The sequence below is a fragment of the Chaetodon auriga genome, chromosome 10 (genome assembly GCF_051107435.1).
Source record: "Chaetodon auriga isolate fChaAug3 chromosome 10, fChaAug3.hap1, whole genome shotgun sequence".
NCBI classification, from domain to species: domain Eukaryota; kingdom Metazoa; phylum Chordata; class Actinopteri; order Chaetodontiformes; family Chaetodontidae; genus Chaetodon; species Chaetodon auriga.
Genome location: NC_135083.1, coordinates 9060174 through 9081410, shown reverse-complemented (window position 1 = coordinate 9081410; position 21237 = coordinate 9060174). Strand labels below are relative to the sequence as shown.

Here is a 21237-nt window from a genome sequence, read left to right as displayed (position 1 = left end):
CACTGTGATATTTATCTCTCTTAACACTTCGGTCTTCTCACCAAATAGAGGTATCGGTCTTGTGCTGTTCCATTTTTGGCTGACATCTTCTTTATATGTCCTTCTTTGATGAGCTCGTTGGCTGGGTTAACGATGTCCTCTTCCCCTCCAAGCCTCTCGTAAACCTCCAGCAGCTTGTGCATCTTCTCCTGGAAACATTAGGCAACGGGAGGATGAGGAAAGCAGAAGCAGACCAGACACTTGAGAGACTGACAAGACAGATGGAGCTATAAGCCAAACTCCACCAGAGGGGGTTATTTTGTTATCAGCTAAGACTCTCATTCATTCATGGGTTTTCCATTAAGGCAGAAAGCAGGCATCACATTTCTTTATTGATTCCAAAACACATTTGTCTGCTGAAGTTGTTTGAAGGTTGAGAGAAATACAAGTAACATGGCCAGACAGACAGAGGAAATAGATGAAGAGGATGAGTGTTAAAAAGCCAGCCAGGCTTCCTCAAGCTGTGAAACTCGAGGCAGGAAACAGCAACTTCCTGTCTGTACTAATTCATCTCGTTAACTCCCTCAGACTAACACTTGCAGCAATGCTGCTGACTGACAGTACAGCATCAGCAACTCTTTGATTGGGTAATATGTTAGTTGGTTTTTATACCGCTCAATGAGACAGAGAAGGAGTGTTGAAATGAGTTTGGAAAGAGACAACAACAAAAACAAAGCAGAAGATTAAAGTGTAGTGTTGAGCAAAGTCTTACCATTTTCCTGATTGCTGCATTGGAATGATTAGCTGCAGTAGAGATTAGCTCCAGTGCCTCTGTAACAAACGTTCACACATACAAACATAGGCATGTTAGCATAAGACCCATACATCACAACGATAAGATCATGTCTGAGTAAAAGTGGCCTTCAGATAGTCAGAGAGGTGATCTGCTATAAATCCAGTTATTTTGTTGCTCACTGGAAAAAATGAATTGTCAGGGGTGTGACAGTCGCTGTATTACACAAATGTAACAAGATCAAACATGCATAGTCTTAACATTAAATGCACTGTATGCATTAGGCTGGCTTTTAGCCACTAGAAAGCCTTGTACTAATGCCTGCGAGCACCTGAGCCTGCCATCTTAATCATGGCCTACATAAACAGAGGAGACACACGGGCGGGGGAAATGAGGCCAAAACAACTGTGATGAACTGCTTTTCAGCTGGAGTGGAAGACAGAAAAGCTTCCATAGACTCTAAACAACACAGTGTGGTGAAGATAACACTCAGGTAAATGGACCCAGGGATGTGGGAGGACATCAGATCGTGTCAAAAGAGTGACACACTGATGTTAAATGTGTAATCTGTCTCTACCAGGCAGCAGATTAAGCTAAACAAAGAGCACTAAGATCAGTCTGAAGCATCAGGGTGAAGTAAAGTCTCATGCTCACAACTGAGTAACAAAAGGCACTGAAGCTGCCAAATGTCCTGCCATCATCTCCATGATTTATTAAAATAAGTGATGTTTTTTTTTTTTTTTTTTTCATTATTGGGGCTTGTCACTGCTTGTCTCCACATAACAAAATAACTGTTTATCTCACAGAGGAAATCTTGAATTATTTATTGATCTTTACACATGATCACATGTGTAGAAGCTAATTTTTCCAACAACACAAGTATGATGTGCTCAACACGGCAAAAATCGAGGGTTTATTGCAGTTTCTCTACCTAAAATATTGGGTTTGACTATATTGATTATATGCGTGTAATAACATAATGTAGTGAGTAGTGTAGTGCTAAATCTCATCGGCTGGCTCCCCAACGAGGTTTGAGCCGTGCAAAGTAAAAGTGGAGCAGCAGGGAGTGACATCTACTGAGGGCTAGTGTTCTTAAACAAGACGTGTTCACATACAATGAGGTGAAGTTCGTTTTTAGCTCCTTCTGACCTCTGCAGTGGTTTTGCAGTTTGTGTTTTTTCGACCACAACTCACCGCTGCTCATTGGGGGGTGGGAGGGTGGGAGTGGCTGTTTCACTGAAAACAGATATCCACTCTGTGTACGTTTCTAAAGCTTACCAGGAGCTCCAGTTTCATTTATTTTCCTCCTGACCTGCTACTTTCTCCTTCTTCTCCTCCCACCCTTGTACAGTCGCCGAGCCATATGACTCAGGATAACCACAAATGCTCACTTGCGCATTATCAACTCGAGTGGACGTGTCTTTGCCCCACCAGCGCTCAATGGAATGTGAATCTGCGTCGCTTCACCTCCTCCTCGGGTCTTTTCATTGACCTTTTTGTGTTCATGCCACCTCGAATCATCACTTTTAGCTGAATGGCAGTACTCACATTTGCAATGGAGATTTACTTCACCCAGATATGTGCTCTTATTGAAGGCACTGTCATATCCACATCATATTCAGAAAACTGTAACTAGAAGATTTATCTGCCGCTTGCAGTCGTGACTGAGCGATGTGTGCATGTGTTACAGTAAAAACAGAGGGTTTAATGTCTCACTCTCTGCGTCTTTTCGGTCCAGGGCGTCATCAGGCAGCTTCTTCAGGTAGTCTTTGAGCAACATCTCATAGCGAGGAATCCTTTGGACCGGCTCCAGCATGTGGTGCTGCAGCGTCAGGTTCCCACAAACATCCTGTTTCTGAAGGTTCAAAGACAAAAACAAAGGTTTGAACTGCAATCCTCCGAATTTGTTCACTGAGCAATAAAACGTAAAAATCTGCTTCTAAAACTGCGTAAAATGCAAAAATGGTAAATAAAAACATACTTGTATATTCTGGACGACACTCTTGAACTGTGAGGACCGCTGCGTCCAGGTGTTGACCAAGTCCATGGCTCGGTCAAAGTTCTTCACATATTCTCCATACATCTTCATGAACGGAGCCAGTTTCTGGAGGATGTCTCCGATACGAGGGTTGGAGTCCCTACAGCAAACAAACAAATCCAAGTGCAATTATAGTTTTGTCTTTTTATTGTGGTATTTTCAACTTTCAGGCTGTTCTCCCATGTTAAAAGGTGATTATTTTCACTACTTACTTTCACTCAACTACAACTCACAAGCCTTTATTGACAGTTCAATTAACCTGCCCATTAATTTAATTGTTTATATAGTAAGTTTTTATAGATGTAAATGCTACAAGTTCCTCAAAAGCTGCTAGCAGAGCAGATTTCTGCACAGTTTCCAATTTAGTGAAGCGAGGTTGGTCATTAAAGGTTTGCTTCAGCTGATTCAGCATTCTTTTAACAAGCATGAAACATTTTGACAGCAACTTAGGCTATAACATTGAATACATACAAGACAGGAAGCAGCGATGTCACTCTTCACAAGAAAGACACGAAGGAAGGCTCATAGAAATTAGACTAATCTGAACATTATTGAAGGATTGCACAAATTAATCCTTATTATGAACTTTCTTCTTACGGTGCACTTTTCTGACTAGCTGTGTGGATGGCTGTGTGTGTGTGTGTGTGTGTGTGTGTGTGTGCCAGTTCTTAAGTCTTTCTATTTGAGCCAATACATTTTAATGAGTTCCAGAAAATAGTGCGAGGGGAACCATTACGTGACAGGTGATTTCCCTAAACAAAGCCCTCGAGAGGAGTCATTAACTACCAAGGGTGGCTGATGTTGGCACAATATTACACACACAAGGTACATTTCCTGCTGACTGCGATAAAAAGACAGCAAATGCCTTCATTCTGCAACTCTGACACACACAAAAACTCACACAACCTAGCAACACGACACCATCGACAATAATGCCCTGTGCTGTCGCCCAGCTGTCTGAGTCTTACAGCCAACACCAACGGCCGAACTGACCACTACAGAGGCCAAAGCAGCTCCGAGGTGACGTCACACTGATACTCGTGGAAAGCCTTTGAACTGTTCATTCCTCACCATTCTCCAGTAATGCGGGTCTTGAGCTCAGGGAGCAGGAACTTGTCGTGGAAGCAGTAGATAGAGGAGATGTTGGAGAAGATCCCTGTAATGACGTCCTGAGGGATTCCAGCCTCTGTGAGCTTAGTGCAAAATACCTACAGAGATAAAAAAACGCAACATGGGTATACCAAAACTCATGCAACTGTTTCAAAACACCCCCAAATGTAGCTCCTATTCACAGAGCAGGAATGTAAACTTGGAAATTTCCCTGTTGCTGCTCATCCACACAAACATATTCATCTTCTCCAGCTTCTCCGGCTTCTTTAAGCGTGACCTGCAGCCAAATATGAGTCACTAAAACTAGATAAACTGTGAAATATAAACTTGACAGATTCGTCATTTTGCTGTTTCCTGCCTCCAGTTTTGCAGCTTGAGGAAGCCTGACTGACTTTTTACCACTAATCCTCTTCATCATGACTGCAGGAAAACCACTGATAAAACAGTACACTGGGGCTGCAACTAATGACCTGTTTTATTGCAACTATTTTCCAATTAATTCTTCAATTCAACTGTTTAGCTGATAAAATGTAATAAATTATGAAAAGTGCTCATGACAATGGTCTGACCAACAGTCCAAAACAGAAAGATGTTCAAACTAGAAAGACAAGAAACTGTGAAAATCAGCAATTAGAGAAGCTGGACCCGGAAAATGTCTGGCATTTTGCTTGATAAACAACTTAAAGGGGCACCCCACTGATTTTACAATTCAAAATCAGCTCAATAGTCATAGCTGGCTGTACTCAGCATGAGAAAATTGTCATATTATGGCCTTAATGGCTCTGGAGGCTCTTCATCAAGTCAAAAATAATAACAAAAAACAAAAATGACCCCAGTGATGTCACAGTGATGTCACCAGGGTTATCTTTGCTTTGAGAAAAATGTGTAACAGAAAGCCTGTTTTAGAAACTGGAGGTGTAGTGTTTGAAAGACAAGAAAGATGCCACGAGTTGCATTATGGGAAATGTAGGATTCAGTATATTTGGAGCTTGACCCATACCAGGAAGTAAAGGGCAGACAAATATCTGGTTGTTTTTCTCTCGTGAGTCCCACAAGTTTGTGGAAGTGCAATACTAAATCACAGGAGAACCATTTAAATGAGGCACTGATAGTCAAAGTTTTAGTAATTAATTTTCTGTCCATTGACTAATTGATTAATAAACTAATTATTTCAACACAGTAACAAGTTAATGTCAGCAAGGAATCAAATGATGTTCAGGTTCTGCTTTGAAAACAAACACTATCACACGTCATAGCTCCTGTGATAAATGACTTCACCCGTCGCCTCCATCACCCTTCGCTTCCCTGCTACCAACAGATTGCCACTATTGTTTCCATGGAAGCCAGTGGTGTGTGAAAGTGAGACGAAAACAGGAAGTTAACTGTGAAGGTTGCCTGCTTTCAGTAGCAAATAAACCAGAGCGTTCCTGTGATAGGGCAGCTGTGTGTCTCCTCTACCACATGAACTTCACAAAGAGGAAGAAGACCGAACCACCAGGAGTCAATTCTCATCACAAACATGAGCGAACACAGACAGAGGCTGAAAAATATTACAATAACCCATTTACAAAGCTGAGAGATGATTGAGCAAAAGGACAGACAGAGCCGAGGACAAGTGGAGGAAATGACTTGTGATAGTAAAAAAGAAGAACTCGGGGTCTAAAGCATGATGAAGAAGAGTTTTAACATAAAGAAAATCTATCGGATTTAAGGCTGATTAGCCAATTAGTACATCAACACGATCATTTTTCAAGCAGAGATGACAGAAATTAATTTGTTCCAGTTGTTCAAATGTGAATACTTGCTGTTCTTTGATAGAAAACTGAATATCTTTTCTATCTTTGGACTGCTGATCATATTAAATAAGGAATCTGAAGATGTAACTTGGGACTTGAAATGGAAATTATTGACCATTTCCTGATATTTCACAGATCAAATGACTCATAGATTAATTAAGAAAATAATCTTGTAAATCAGAGCCTTGAGAGATGTTTACCTCAGTGCTTAACTGCTCCAGAATCAACGTGGACTTGATGAGTGAGATCTGACTCATGATTGCAGCATTGAGTCCAGACTGTTTTTTAAAGGGTTTTCTAATTTCTAATTATAATCATAAATCCAGCTAAGAGTCGGACACACATCTTTAATCCACAGGATTTGCATACAAGTAACTAAAGAGCACTGTGAGGGCATGGCACTGAAACACACTCTCACACACACACACACACACACACACACACACACACACACACCAATATGGGCTGCTTTGTAGACACATAGGTGCACACGCTCAGTCTTGTGGTGACAAAGCGGTATTTATGCTGCACATGTATAAATATAAAACAGATAGACACAGACACACACACACACAAGTTTCTCACATGATCGTGCTAACACTGCTCTGAGTAATCCAGTCAACAGAGGAAGGGTTGTTGTCCAGTGCCAGATTTAATCCAGCTCAGCCCTGATCTCAATCACTAAGACCACTGGCACATTTAGGAGATTGAAATTTGGACCGCAGGCATCCGAACACACTGTCACACTCGCAAACGCACCGCGGAGGCGAGAGAGGCACGGCGTTACCTGGTCGAGGAGGTTGAGTCTTTTGACGTAGGCCTCTTCGGTGTGCAGAAGCTCTTTGGCGATGTTCAGGAGCTTCTGAGTCTCTGAGCACTGAGGGAAACAGACACACAGCAGGGATTACATCTGAGGCGTGAAAACACAGAAAACACAAACATGTAGACATTATATCACTAAGGAAACCCTCCAGTTTTCAGCATCCACAGAGTTCAAGGCAGATTCTTAAACTTACGTCCACAAATGACTCTTTCAGGAAACAATAATATCATATATACATTACAAGGCACTAATGGAACAGGTTAAAGTGCATTGTCCTGCAGTTTTGAACAGGCTCCACACCGACGCATTATTCACCACAGCCAATCAAAACACTTTGCTGCCTGACCTCTGCACTACCTCTTATAGCAAAGTCTTTTAAAACATAACAGGACTTATATAGCTCTGTCATACTGAATTAAACGAAACAAACTCCACCACAGAAAAGATTTTCTTCAGCTGTGTCGATGCTGCCTTCCACTTAAAACTCTTGTCCCAAATCTATTTATAGCAACATTTGAGCAATTGTATAGCATTTGCTTCACTCCTGGCTCAACACTCAATCTTCATTGGGTGGAAAGCTAGCCGCCATCTTTATTTCATACAAATAAAAGCAGGCTGTGATGTGACTTCAAGTTGAAAAGCTGAGGTTCACTTTAAATAAATCGCTTAGATAATATAAAATGATTGCTAATGTCATTTGTGAGCAGACAATTTGATCTCTGTTTATCATGAGTGGCAACAGCTGAAGATAATAAATTAAGTGTTCAATCACGACGTTTGGGGAAGGAGCAGGATGACATCGATGTTTGCTGACTTACCGAAATGTGTTTCTCTTGGTAATACCGGTAAAAGTCAATTATTATATATTTTTAAGTAATAATTTCAATAATTTTTCATTGGTTGTTATATACTTGCCAAACAAGGCTCCCAGTGCTTTCCATCTCTCCCAGTTAATCTGTGGCTCTCAGCTCCAGCCCCATTCTTTCCCAGTAAAGATATAAATCCTCATAATAATAATAATAGCCAATAAAGGCTAAATAATTTAGTGGGTAATGTAGTCTTTAGGAAACAAAAGGTCCATTGTGTGTTGTGGATTGATCATAGCTTATGGACAACAGCTGGTACAGAGAAATAAGCTCAGTACAGATAATACTTGTCAGTGGAATCAGTTCATTGTTGGTTTTGGCCTTATTTTTCAAAGAAAAATAGAAAGTATCAGCAGACTTTTTTCTTTCACACTCATGGCTGAGGCAGCAGAATCCTGAGCAGATAACCTTTTCAGGGACAAAGCTCTGTTTTAGTTACTGGTTTAGTTCTGCGTTGGTAGGCTGTTATTAGCTGATGTGGTGAAAATGAAGATCTGTCTCTTCATCTCGTGGTGACTTGTTGAAGCGACATAAAAAATGTGTGATTAAACATTAGAAATGATGATGCCGTTTAGGTTCATCCCACTGACACCGAACACGAACCAGGGTCACGAAACATTTAAGATATTGCGACAGTGTCGGTTTCCCAACAGCTGTCTACCACACAAATATACGCACACACTTGCATTCTTACACACACATACCTAAACATACAGCACAGATGGGAATTGGAAACGTTCACCACAAGCTATGTGCTGTATGAAATTCCAGCATCACAGGCGATTACCATGCTAACAACAAAGCTGCTTGCAAAGTGGATACACAAAGACAAAAGTCTCTTGCAGTGCACATCACTGAAAACCCACATCCTCTGTGACACGGCTGTCATTGCACAGCCATCAACATGTCAGCCGTGGTTTCACGAATGTTCACGCGGACACATACGCAGAAACCCTCAACATAACAACACACCCTTCCTCTGCACAGCAGTGTTGGGATCAGGAAGCACTGGAGAGCAGAGATACCTCTCCCCCTGTGGGTGTGGGCGGTCAGCAGAGGCCCCGTGCTTGTGTTTTCATGTGACATTCGTGTGAGCTTTGGGCGTGTTTTATAGGGTTGAAAACAGCGCTGAGAAAGACATCTTCTCCTCACAACCATGATAGCAATGCTCTGTAAAACTACAAGGCTGCTTGATTACTCAAACTCTGCCCTGAGTTTCTGCTGACGAACAGCTTCTGTTTTTCTGTTTGTCTTCAAATCTCTTCTCATCCACCACACGTTCATCATGCTGTCATCACCTTCAGAGTCTCCTTTTCTTTAGACTTTATCCTGATGCTGCGGGTCTCCAATACAGGAAACCTTAGCACATACAGGCCACCAGAAAGATTTTGCACACTGTTTGAGGGATCAGTGTTGTTTACAATCAATCTGAAGGACCAGAGAAAACTGAAACTTTAGCTCAGCTGCAAGCAGATATCTGTCTCTGGACTCCTTTATCTAGCAGCCATCACAAGCTCCTCTTTCAGCTTTTGGGCAGGTATTCGTCCTTTTATGTAACTGCAGAGCTGCTTTTAGATACAAAGCAGTCACTTGTGACCGGCAAAGTGCGGCTGTAACAGTGTCTAACGTTTCATGCAGAAGTATTCTTTGAAACTGCTCACCCAGGCTGAGGTAATAATAGACATGAGCTACTTTTTCCACGACATGAAAGGCAGTCTGACTGTCAGACATTAAGCTTTAAAACTTGCAGGATGTGCTTGATTTAAAGGAACACTATGCAGGATTTTCCTAAAAAGCAGTGTATGGACTCATGCATGTATGTGGCCCTCTTGCTGTGTTTTCTTACTTTCTTCTTATTTTGCCGTAGCTGCAACCTCTGGGCAGCTGGTGTGTAGCCCCCAGCCAACTACAGCACACAGGTGAGGGCGGGACTTATAAAAAGGTGGTCAATAGGTACCAGACCACAAGCAGCACACAACCAATAGGATGCTACAAACAATAACTGACAATTCCTGCGTAGTATACCTTATAAACATGCCGTGAAAGATTCCTGAGAAGTGTGTCGTAACATTAAATATAAATCATAAAGTGAAGTGAAGGCTGCACTGGGAGACATTAATGACCAGCTCAGTTTTATATTACGCTCCCTCAGGTTTATGGTTATGACTTGATGAGGCTTAAACATGCCAGGTACTCACTTTGTGCGCCTCTGAGGGAGCATCTGTCTGAAACCCAGTCTGTGTGTCTGATATAGAGTGTATTTCTCCACTGCTCCCCTCATCCAAGTCACTGTCCTCGTCCTGCGTTGAGTCCCGCTTGTTGCCCAGAGTAACGCAGCAGGACACACTCTCCGTTTCAGTGACGCTGTCGTAATGATCCTCCTCGTCGATGGCGTCCTCGTTGGGGAACACCTCGCCCTCCGCAGCGCAGGACGGGCTGTCGATGCCACTGTCCCGGTTGGGGATCTTCCCGTTCTGCTCCGAGGAGTCCGGATTGTCCAGGAGCTCGTGAGAGGAGCCTTCCTCCCGCTCCACCTCGTCAAGGCAAACAACGTTGTGTGCGATGTCATCCTCGGCACAGTCGTCCAGCGGGGCGTCATCGGAGCCGTCGATGTGCACAGAGGCCAGACGGGAAAGTTCAGACACCTCGTCGGTCCGTTCGGAGGTGACAAGTGCAAGTTTGTCCACGGGGGAGGAGTCTCCTGCGACCTTCGCTGTGGTGTCCTGGCCACAGGAGGAAGCGATGTCAGACGCAGTGTCCATTCTCAGACACAGGTGCAGCTGGGACCGTGGGAGCACCCCCAGGATGGGGACCCTGGGAAAATAAAAAACACCATCACACCTGCTTTAGAGACAATACATGTTTTTTTACACATGAGAAACAGGTACAAGTTAATATAATGTCCACATCCACACATTCCAAAGCAAAACATACAAAAAAACGCAAAAAATTTGAATCTGATGAGAAAGGCAAGCAAGACCTTACTTTGAATTCTCGAACCTTTCGATGAGCAGTCCCACCTTCTGGGCCTCTCTCTGGGGCTGTGTACCCAAGCCAGGAGGGGTTAGACTGGGCTTTGGTTTTGGCGGAGGAGGGGGTGCTGGCAGCGGCCTGGAGGGCGCTGGAGGGATCCTCTTAGGTTTCTTGTCTTGCCCAAGGGCGAGCAGGTGCGCAGGTTTAGGGGGCACTACAGATGCAGAAATCCAGACGAGGCAAGAAGAGCAGAGCAAGAGAGAAGCGTGAGGCTGCAGACATTAACAAAAACCATCAGGTAACAGGTATTAATCCCAGTGAGAAGGCCTCCATGGCTGAGGCCATGGGTGAAGCCTGCTGGTATCCTCGTGACGAAAAACAAAACCCCAAGAGAAAACTCCACAGGGAAGAAAACACACGACAAGCTCATATAGTAATGGTGCAGAGCGACACCAACACCAGCTTCAGCTGTCTGCCAACTTCCTTATTTCAGAACAGGATGCTGAGATGAGTGCGTGCGTAAGTCCCCGCGGCTGCAGTTTGATTAAAAAGAAGAAGAAAAAAAAAAAAACACAGACGCAGACAAGCTGTCTTTAGAATGCACAGCGCACTCATGCATGCCTGTACACAACAGACTTATGATTTCACAGACCAGTCTGTGTATTTGCATCTAGTATAATTTCAGAAATGTAAGCGTCTGAAAGCAGGAAATGTGACATGTTACAGTTGTTAATTCGAGCACTTCCTGTGTCTGCCTGCCCTGATAGAAACAGAGGCTGACTAGACTTTTCTTTACAAAGATGTGATGATAAACTCTTTTCAAAAGACAGGACTGGTCCCATTTCTCCTGAGAATTAAAACCAAGATGTTTCAGTTTCTAAAATTTCATCTGTCATTTAATTTTAGCCAGATGACAACAAATGAGATTCTGTGACAGGGTTGTGTTGGAGCTTTACACACAGTCACATTTGTTCTATGTACAGTATTAAATTTTTCTAACATGTATTTTAGTGTTAGGCTACTAGGCTCAGGATCGTATTGATGACTGGCTGTTTCTTCCTCTTCACACACCACTGTACTTGATTAATGTATTAATTTTTTGTTGATAATATATAACAAAATGTTCTGCAGCTACATTGAGAAATCCTGCTGACAACAGTGGCAGACATGTCCAGCACCACTGCATGGCTGCATGTTCATTCCCAGTTCAATACAGAGCAAATGTGCTTCACACAGATATTGATCATCTATTAATCTTTCGGTCTATAAAATGTCAAAAAACAATTATGAAAGACTAAATAGTAAAATAATAAAAAGTATGGCCAACAATTAAAAAAATAATATAACAAATTCTCATATGTAACAGGCCAATGACCAACTCTCATTTTTTTGAAACTATTTTAACAATTAATTGATTATCAATCATGGATCAACCTTCAGTGGAACAAATGGCTTTTTTAGTATTCATATGAATGTAATCAGGACTGGCTGAAAAAAGTCATGTTCATGTGTGTCTAAAGTGAGAGAACTGTGGTGTGATCATACATGCAGCGAAAATGGCATCACACGCTCTTTTTGTCACACATTAGGGCAGTTACATGCTTCATCATTTTCTGACCACAGAAGCTTTTCCAGGAACCTTTTGAGTTACTGAGGAACTTGTCTCACAGTACCTGCATTTTTTTTTTTTTTTTAGTTCCCCCGCCTCTAAACCTCCCTGGACCAAGCCAGGAGGACCAAGTTTCTAATTAGTTTCCTTGTCTTGAAGCTGGTGATTTACTGGTGGTTCATTTTGATAAAGGTAGTTCCTGGACAGATTACTTTCATTTTCATTTGTAAAGCCTATTTATGTTGCAGGTAGTTCACTTTGTTATGTTTCTAGACAGATTTTCACGCACTTTTACTCAACTGGTAACTCGGCAGCACTGGACATGGAGACTGAATTTAAACTAGAAATCAAAGCATAAAAAGGCTGAAAAGACGAGTACAGAAATATAATGAATGCAGATGGTTGCAGGTCCTCCAGCATGAGGATTTGCTACTAGGAATTTAATGCATCATCTTGTCCTCTGGGATTCTTTTCACTGACATTTTATGGAGAAAACAATTCCTTAAATTTGTCACACAACTGTTTATGTGATCAAGTGAAATAATACTGACGATCATTCATTCTTTCTATAATCCTCCAGCAAACTTTGAACATGTGTGATCCACTTCCATATTGGGGCCAAGTCTGTGGTGTAATGTCCTACAATGTCTCTCAGTAATTCCCAAAACATAACACATGCTGTTCATATTTAGCATTTGTGAAACCATGCCCAAACAAACACTTGGGAGCTACTGGCCTGCTTTCACCCAGCAGCTCCTGAAGAGGTGGCCTACTGAGCTGCGTGAGTGACAGAGTGAGGCCGGACGGCCGACGCGTACCAAGTCATAGAAGAGTGTTTGTCAGAGCAGAACGAATGACAACTCAACAGCAGAGGTCTGATCCTGATGCTCCTTTCAATCATACTGACAGCCCAGATGTCAAAGCTGGCCTTGAAGGCAGTCATACTGTGTCAAAGTATGTTACCTTGAGGCTTCTGTGCAGTTGGCTGTCTGGGTGAGGTGGAGGGCTGGGGTCGGGGTTTGATGGCAGGCCTGTCGTGACATGGTCTGGGGGTCGGGCCTTTCTTTACCAGCCGTGGAGAACACAAGTAGTCCACTGATCCACACTGGTACTGCAAAGAGGAGGCGGAAAGGTCTGCAGAGAGGAGACACGAAGACAGAAAATATTAGGTATTGATCAATGTAATGAGATTCATGTAAACACACACCAAAACCACAGCGTAATCCCGCTGCAGCGATGCAGTGGTGTGCAGTCATAGTACTGTAGGTGAACGACCTTGAGCTCAGTGTGTGTTTCAGGATGTCGCCCTCGGACAGACAGCAGGGGGACCAGAGAGGAGAAGAGAACCTCTGCAGCATCGATCCTGACACCAGGCCCGAGGCAGCACGGAGAGCTGCAGAGGCTGCATATTGGTTTCTGTCACACTCTGTGACGGGCCACTATCTGATTGACTACAGCTAATCTTCTCTGGACCCTGTCTGTAAATAGACTGTGTGTGAGTGAGAGAAAGTAGTTCGATAATGTAGATCTGTGTGTGAGGCACGTCAAAGACACCATTTCTGTTCGACAGTTAAGTTGTTCTGACTCTGATTCTGATTGTATTTTGTTTTTACTGATTTATTCTTAAGAAATAGCAGCTGGTGATACTTTTTTTTTTTTTTGCTATTGTCAACAAAACCAACCCAAAGCACTGAGCTCATTTGCTCCTACTAAAGAAGCAAATCTTACTTTTTTTGATTTCTTGATTTGCTTGTTTACAGATGCAACATTATCATTCTCTTAGAGTCGTGTTTCTGGCCACCTGGCAAATGTAAATTGAGTGTTCACTCTCTTTCAGCTCTCTTCTTGGTCTCCACCAACTCCTGAGGGGAATATCAGGCTCCTCACTGCCAGATGCTTCACTATATTCACCAGCTAGTTGCTAACTGTGTCTGTCTGCCATTTAATGCTGAGCAGATCCGGGTTTGAAGAGCTTCATCCTGGAGCTGCAGATTCGGGTGATAATCAGCCTCACTGCACAACAGGGTATTTACAGCAGCACAACAGTGTATGAAGAACAGACTCAAAATCAAGCACAGCACCCAATGTTTAGGATGAGAAAGGAACATGTAACCCAGTGCAACAGTGTGGCTCACTGACGTGTTCAAACAGCTTCTGCACACAATGGAGGTATACAGCAAAGATATGTAAAACTATGTGGGACTTTTGTGTCCCCACGCACCCACAAGTTGTTGTCTTTGATGCTTCAAGAAGCCCACTTGTGACGAACAGAGCTCAGAAAGTCTTCCAGTTAGAGGAAGTGATGAAAAAAGCTTAGAAAACAGAAATGAGGTGCTAATTATGCACCAAAATTCATCTACAGTAACTCAACAAGCAACAGTTAAACCACCAGTGTTTTTCCCATTCAGTTTCCATCCGGGCTCTTGAATTATTTATTCTTATCTGACTATAAACATGAGTGTCAACACTGTTAAATATTAAAGACTTCTGGGGAAATATAAAAACTGATAAGTCCTGTAAGATAGACAATCTAACTGACATGACAGAAATCCAGACAGAGACAAGGGCAGAGGTTATAATATGAATGTGGCAGTAGCCTCAGACTCAGCTGAAAATAAGTCCAGTGACATGAAAAGCCAGCTTTTGTAACAATAACAATGCTTTGTGAGGGTGTGTTTTTGGCAGTTTTCGCTGTAATGTGATGTGTCCGTCCGTTGGATCAAAGTCATGTCCCAGTAGATTATGTTAATAAGCCCGCAAACTGCAGCCACACATCTCTGTTCCTTCAGGCTCACGGATTCGATCTCGTCATCCCAACTCTTCCTCCTCTGGATTACAGCCCGAAATTGCACCGAGCCCCCACTAGAGCCTTGGCACATCTAATTTGGTGTTTTTCAGCCGTGCTGCAGGCAGTGGAAGGAGAGAAATCAGCCAGTAATGAGTCCTGTTACGCTGTCTGCCCCATGTGGCACACTGCAGGCTTTCCCACCACCTCTGCACCACAGCGGAATAAGAGCAGGCAGGGGGGAGAAGATGAGGCTTACTAGCAGCTCTCTCAACTCCATTCAGCACAGAGATGAAAAAATGTGAAATTGTGTTTTCCCTGCAGAGGATCACAAATAACAGCAGGTTTTATATTCACTCTGACCCTTCTTGAATTTGGTCCCTGGCACAGAGATGTTGTGAGCTGGGGTTTCTGCTAATGCCGTCTCTAAACCAGAGATGACTCATGAGTCAGAGGAAAGGCCTGACCTATGATCAACTGAGCAGGCATGTCCTTTTGCCTCGTCAGGAACTCGGTGACCCAAGGCTGGCTGGGGTCTCTCTTGGGAAAAACAAACAGCAGTGGAAGATGGAGGCATAGGGGCTGGTACCTATGGAAACTCTGTGTATTCATGGTTACCCGAGACGAAAGGTGGCCCTTATAAGAAGCTGCCAGACACCAAACAGGAACTTGACAACACAGCAGAGAGAGGAGCTGACGGTTACATTTTTTTCTTCTTCTTGATGATAAAGCTACCCGACATGTCACCCATCACATCCGTCACATGAGATAAAGGAGCAAGTAAAGTAAAACTCAAACGTATTGTGAAAATCACAATTCAAAATGTTTCCAATCAAAGGCATCTAACTTACAATGTTTCAGAGCACAACAAATAATTAGTCAGTTGTGCAGTTTCTTTTCAGAGAGGGTTAAAGAAAAAAGGAAATTACCTTCCCTCCAACGGCTCAGCTTCATATATCCAAAGTCCAAAGGACAAGTGAGCGGAAAACTCTCCCACACAACCCGGTCAAAATCAAAACAAATCCTGCCCTCCCAGTTTGCCAAAGTCCGCATGTGCAACTGAGAAGAGCCTTTGTTGCAAACAAACGCAGACACACACGCCCTAAAAAAAAAATCCTTCAAAGCTCCGTCCCGCTTTACGCCCAGACACACACACACACATTCACCTGTCCTTTCCCAGGTGTGTTTGAGGAGCTGCACCTGTCCTTTCACCTGTCAAACCTGATCCAAGTGCCTCCTCCCAGAGCCCAAGTGACGTCTATGTGTGTCACCGTGGAGTCCAGCCACCCCGGCATACTCTCACAACTGGGCCACAGCATATATGTCTCTTTGCCATTAACACGCAGCTCGTTAGACTGCACTGTTCTTCCAAAACTCACAATACCTCAAACAAAGCTTGAGGCTATGATTGAGTCACCTGACTTGCATTTGAACTCTGATAGGGTTGGGCAACATCTACCGGATTAACATGTGACAATGTCCAGAGTGAAGCGTCGCAGTGGAGGATGATATCATCTTACTGTATGGTGGATTATGAATTACTGTTTCTATTTTTTGCACATTTGGGCCCATTCACAGCTCAGCTTTCCTCACTACGACCCATGCTTGTGCTAGACACATCATCTGATTATAAAAACGATCAGATGCAGATCACACCAGTGAATTAAAATAAGAGGCAGCCGGCCATGAGATGCAACAATAAAATCATCAAGCGTTTCCTAAAGTCATTGGAGTATTAACAACTGTAAACATGATATATTCTCAGTTAAACGAGCAGGATGAGACATGGTGAGCAAAGGGTTAATAACAAGCATTAAAAATGATTAGGAATTATTTGTTTAAGACAGTTTTGGCACTTTGCTTAATCTTTGGTAGGCGTAGTAGTCTGACTGCAACCTGTTTAAAATCTAGGTTCCTGGAAGAGGACAGGAGCGCTCAGTGAGTAACTGTTCATACTCAACCAGGTAGATTCAAAAATAATGTTTATGTTTGGGCCTAAATTAAAACATGCTTTCACTGGTTGGTAAATAGTGTGATTTAAAAAGCTGTTTTTCCTTTAGTAAATCAGGTGCGTGGAGCTTTTGTAATAACTGGAATAAACCCATCCTTCATTTTTGCGCTCTGTGGCTGACAGCCCTTAAAATGGGGCTACATATTCATCATCTCTGAGGCACTAAATGTTGTGATAAATGCTATTATCATTATTGCACTTTCACTACAGAGAACCTACTCGCCAAATGGAAAATCTACCACCATTTGGCGCTTGGCGGGTGTTAATTTCAGACCCCGCAGATCCGACGACGGCACCATCAAGCAGCTCTCTGAGGGATCTGAGAGATGAAATTAATATTGGAGTTGTGTAATTGTGGGGAGGGTTTTGTGAAAACACACAGGAGAGCACTGATGTGAGCTCATTAATTTCCTCTGCTCGGTTCCAGTTACTGAGGGACAGATGAATAGGACAATTAGACAGGAATTACACGTGTGAGGACATCATCTCCCTGTTGGCTGTGGGTTACTATGACAATCTTTCAGAAACAGTTGAAACCGCAGTACATCGCTGTAATTACGCTGACCAGGTAACAAACAGCCCGTCTGTCTTACCTGTGTGATCGCGGCTGTGATATAACAGAACAAACAGCAGCCAAAGAAAACATGATATTTTGGGTCGGAACCTGAAGGACAGCATTACAGCACAGTGTGGTGTTTGTCTTTCGTCCTGAAACGCTCAGATAATGCCAGGTATCTGTCAGGGACACTCTCACCTTCTCCGTTTGTGTCTCAGTGAAAATCACATGTCTCATCAAATCACTGATGACACTGTGACGCTGTCACAGGAGAAGCACCTGAGGAATGTCCCTCTTATGTCACTACAGAGCAGCGATGTGTACGAGTCTGTGTCGCCTTTTAGGAAGTGCCATCATCGTAACAATAAAGAACCCTCAATAAGTTTACACCTTCTTTAGAAAATGCTTAATGCTAATCAGTCACACTATGAGGCTGAAGGCATTTTCGTTTAAAGCGTCTGAGTATCATTTCATATTTGTTGATACAATTGCCAATACCACACCCAGGTTTCAAAACAAATACAAAAACAATTCTTTTTTCTTCACCTCACAATGAGGAAGTTTCAGTCACAGTAGAGTCACAGCTCTAGGGAGTCTGCCGGTCAGTCCACGCCTTTAATCCACACTCAAATATCCCAATCCGGATCCCTCTAGCACCACCAGCAGGGTGACATTTGTGGTCTGGAGTGGGGATTTGTCTCGATAACCACTGGATGGAATGCCATGAAGTTTGGGACAGACAGACTTTTGTTTCTCCCCCTCAGGATGAAATGTTAATGACTTTACGCCTAGTGTCCAGTGTTTAGTATAGAAGTATACTTTGTGTGTAGTGCTGGTTAGCAAGCTAACACGCTAAACTAAAATGGCAAACATTAGCCTATACCTGCTGAACATCATCATGTTAGCATTGTGGGCTAACACGAGCATGCCCAGCCAGACAGACAGAGCTGCAAGCTGCAGGCTCTTAGTCTTGCTCATTTAATAAAAGAAAGAAAGGTCTCAAATGTTAAATTAGCACAAGCACCCACTCAAGGATTTTGGCTAAAGAAAGGTGGAACTAAATCACAAGCTATCTGATAAAAGAATAAGTAAACAAGATGTGAATCAATGTCAGCTTTCAGTTCTTTTGACACTATGGAAACATTTCTGTCCAAACCAAAACAGTGTTGATGTGTCAGTGCCGCCTCAAACAAATTAGACAACATTTAAAAAACAGATTTTTATACACAGAAGCTGTATTGTTTTTGGTGAATGGTGAATGCCTGGTTTTGGGAAGCACAGACTCAGACAAACACTCTCAAAAAATGGCACAAACCTAGCACGCTGTCAGTCACCACCAGCCCTGGGGCAAGCCCCTCAGAGTCCTTTATTACCCATCATCCCTCGAGTACGGTCCTCTCGCCCCGGTGCTGTCTGGTAGGCTGATCGCTCGCATGCAGCAGGGTCTCCCCAGTCAGGCAGCCAGTCAATCAGGTCTCCTACTCGCAAACCAACCTCTAGTGAGGCTGGGCTGACAACCCATCTCCCATCACTTCAACCAACCCCCACGATTCCCAACTGAGACCCAGCTGAATCCTAATGACACCAGGAAGGAATCTTTTAAAGGCCAGAACAGGAGGTATGAATACATATATGATGAAGGCGGCTCAGTGCTGGTTTTCCACCAGATGAGAAAAATAGAGCAATACACAAAACGGCAGGAGAGAGCAAAGGTAATGGAGAAGATGGAGAGGTCGAGCGCCTCCATTAGTTTTAACACCGTGTCACCGACTACTCCACATCCACTCCTCCAATCCTCTCGCCTCACCCCGTCTCTTCCCTCCCGGTGCAGCAGGAGACAGTAATGAGTGCTTTGACCTTGATCTACTTTTCAGCTGTCACACCAATGGTTAAAACTTTAAGCCAGAAATTCACACAGAGACACAAATACTTCAATACATAATTTTGAGGCAAGTATGCAGAAGTGTCAGACCTAAGGGCGGAGAAATACGAGAGTGATCCTGTTCAAAAAACCTTAATATAAGTGTGAGACAGAGATGGCCAGCGAAGGTGCACGAAACAAGCCAAATGCCTATGACAAAGCTTCACGTGGTTGTACATTTAGCTTTACAAACGCACACATTCAGACAGGAAATAGAGCGGAGACAGAAATATTGGTGTCAGTACAACAACAGCTGCTCCAGGATCAACAGGAGAGCAGATCTTCAATCAGCAGATTTCCCTAAAAGAGTAACGAGGCTCCAGCTCCCACTTCACCACAGGGTTTATCAGCACACACACATGTGCCTGCAATCGTGCGCACACACATACAGAGGGATCAACAGCGATCCAATCACGTACAGTAGCAGCTGGCCCCAGATTACAAATCTATTTCTTTTCATGCTCTGTTATCATAACCAGCCATGTTCACTTTGTCAAACCCTCCATTTACACATGCAAGGCTACTTGTTGTGTTGTTTAAGAGTTAGTGGCGCCTGAAGTTTCACTCATATGGCTTCCCAGGGGCTGGGAGAAAAAGGGGGGAGGTAGGTAAGTCATCTTGTTAGGTCTGTCCTCTCCCCCTAAATCAGGTCAGTGGGCACAGCAGGCACACTGACATATCTCCAAAACTAAGTGGGAGGATTTCAGCAGCTCCCACAGATTAGACCCATGCAATTTCAGGGGGGATAAGACCGCGAGAGAATGAGAGGTTGAAGCGAGGGTGAGGAGGCAGCAGATGGCTGGAAAGTGTTGAAGAAAGTCATAAGCCTCTTTCACAAGCCTCTCTTGCTGATAAACTACTGGTATAACCTCGCAGGCACCGCTGATGATATTCACACTTGCAGCTATACATTCAGGAACAGTTGTGCTTTTTCTCATATACCATGGCGATGTCGGAGTAGATGGAGCAAAGGACAGTCCGGCAGATGGTCTTAACACTTATGGATGCCAACCGCCACATAACTCAACAGAGGAGGAAGATGGGGGAGGCTGTGCGGGTGTGTGGGGATAGATAATTTTCAGGAACCTGGTGGGCGAGCCTGTGGTCTTCTAACACATTAATATTCACCAGGATTGTGAGATATGAAGTGTTTCATCATGATCGACTTGAACCAGAAACTCACATGCAATACCTGAAAGGAGCGTTGGATGTTTGGAGTTGTTGTGATTCCAGTCTTTCATCAGATGGGCGTAACTCTTTACATGCTTGTCCCTTCAATGTTAATGCTTTCATTCACAGCACAGCCGGCATTCTCCCTGAAATGTTACTACATGTTGAGGTCTGAAATTGGTGGTAGAGATCTTCCTGATTATCGATCTCTGCTCCCATTCACACATCACCCCATGCAGGGAATGTGCCTGAACATTTCAGGGGTAGACTGCATGTGTGGCAGTGGCTCTCACAGAAAGCACAAAACAAATACAGGGTTAAGATACAGTCGAGTGGTTTTGCTGGAAAGTCTGAAGCATGACAGAGGCAAGAAAAGCTATGAGCTCTGTCAGCAAACATGCAGCAGTGAAAACTTTTAATAGGGTGGTGAAAAATGGGCTGGTTTCAGTTCCTGAAACGATCAACTGTTAACTGTCAATAAGTGGAGAAAGCAAAACATAAACAAAGCCAAAAAATTAATATCAGAGTGGCATCATTCATGTGGAGTCCAAAGCTAATTAAGTCACTCTGGAAGGAATTTTCCTTCACTGTGCCCTGAGAAGGCCACAGAAGAAGTCAACACCATAGCAACAATGCTGATCTATATTGCTAATATAAGATAGGTCATGGTGAGCTATAAAGAACTACTTTTGCTTTCAGTCGACGCGCAGCTCTGACAAAAGCAGACTTCCGAACGTCTTCACGAAACAGATGACTGAAGAGGCAACACCCGGCCACAAATGCAACACTTCAAACAGCACACATGAA

General features: G+C 43.3%; 1 protein-coding gene across 3 annotated transcripts in view; it reads right to left on the bottom strand.

Moving 5' to 3' along the window:
• fgd (faciogenital dysplasia) overlaps positions 1-21237 on the bottom strand; it is a 54996-nt gene that overhangs the window by 9060 nt on the left and 24699 nt on the right. For 2 of the 3 annotated variants that reach the window (XM_076741025.1, XM_076741026.1), the window contains exons 2-10: positions 12951-13121; positions 10391-10592; positions 9604-10219; positions 6504-6593; positions 3882-4018; positions 2754-2910; positions 2489-2627; positions 752-810; positions 42-188 (exon numbers count right to left, since the gene is read on the bottom strand). In XM_076741025.1, the coding sequence (XP_076597140.1) occupies positions 42-188; positions 752-810; positions 2489-2627; positions 2754-2910; positions 3882-4018; positions 6504-6593; positions 9604-10219; positions 10391-10592; positions 12951-13121 (1718 nt within the window). Of the gene's footprint in view, positions 1-41; positions 189-751; positions 811-2488; positions 2628-2753; positions 2911-3881; positions 4019-6503; positions 6594-9603; positions 10220-10390; positions 10593-12950; positions 13122-15701; positions 15742-21237 lie in introns of those variants that run through there. The other variant, XM_076741024.1, reaches the window with a different exon arrangement.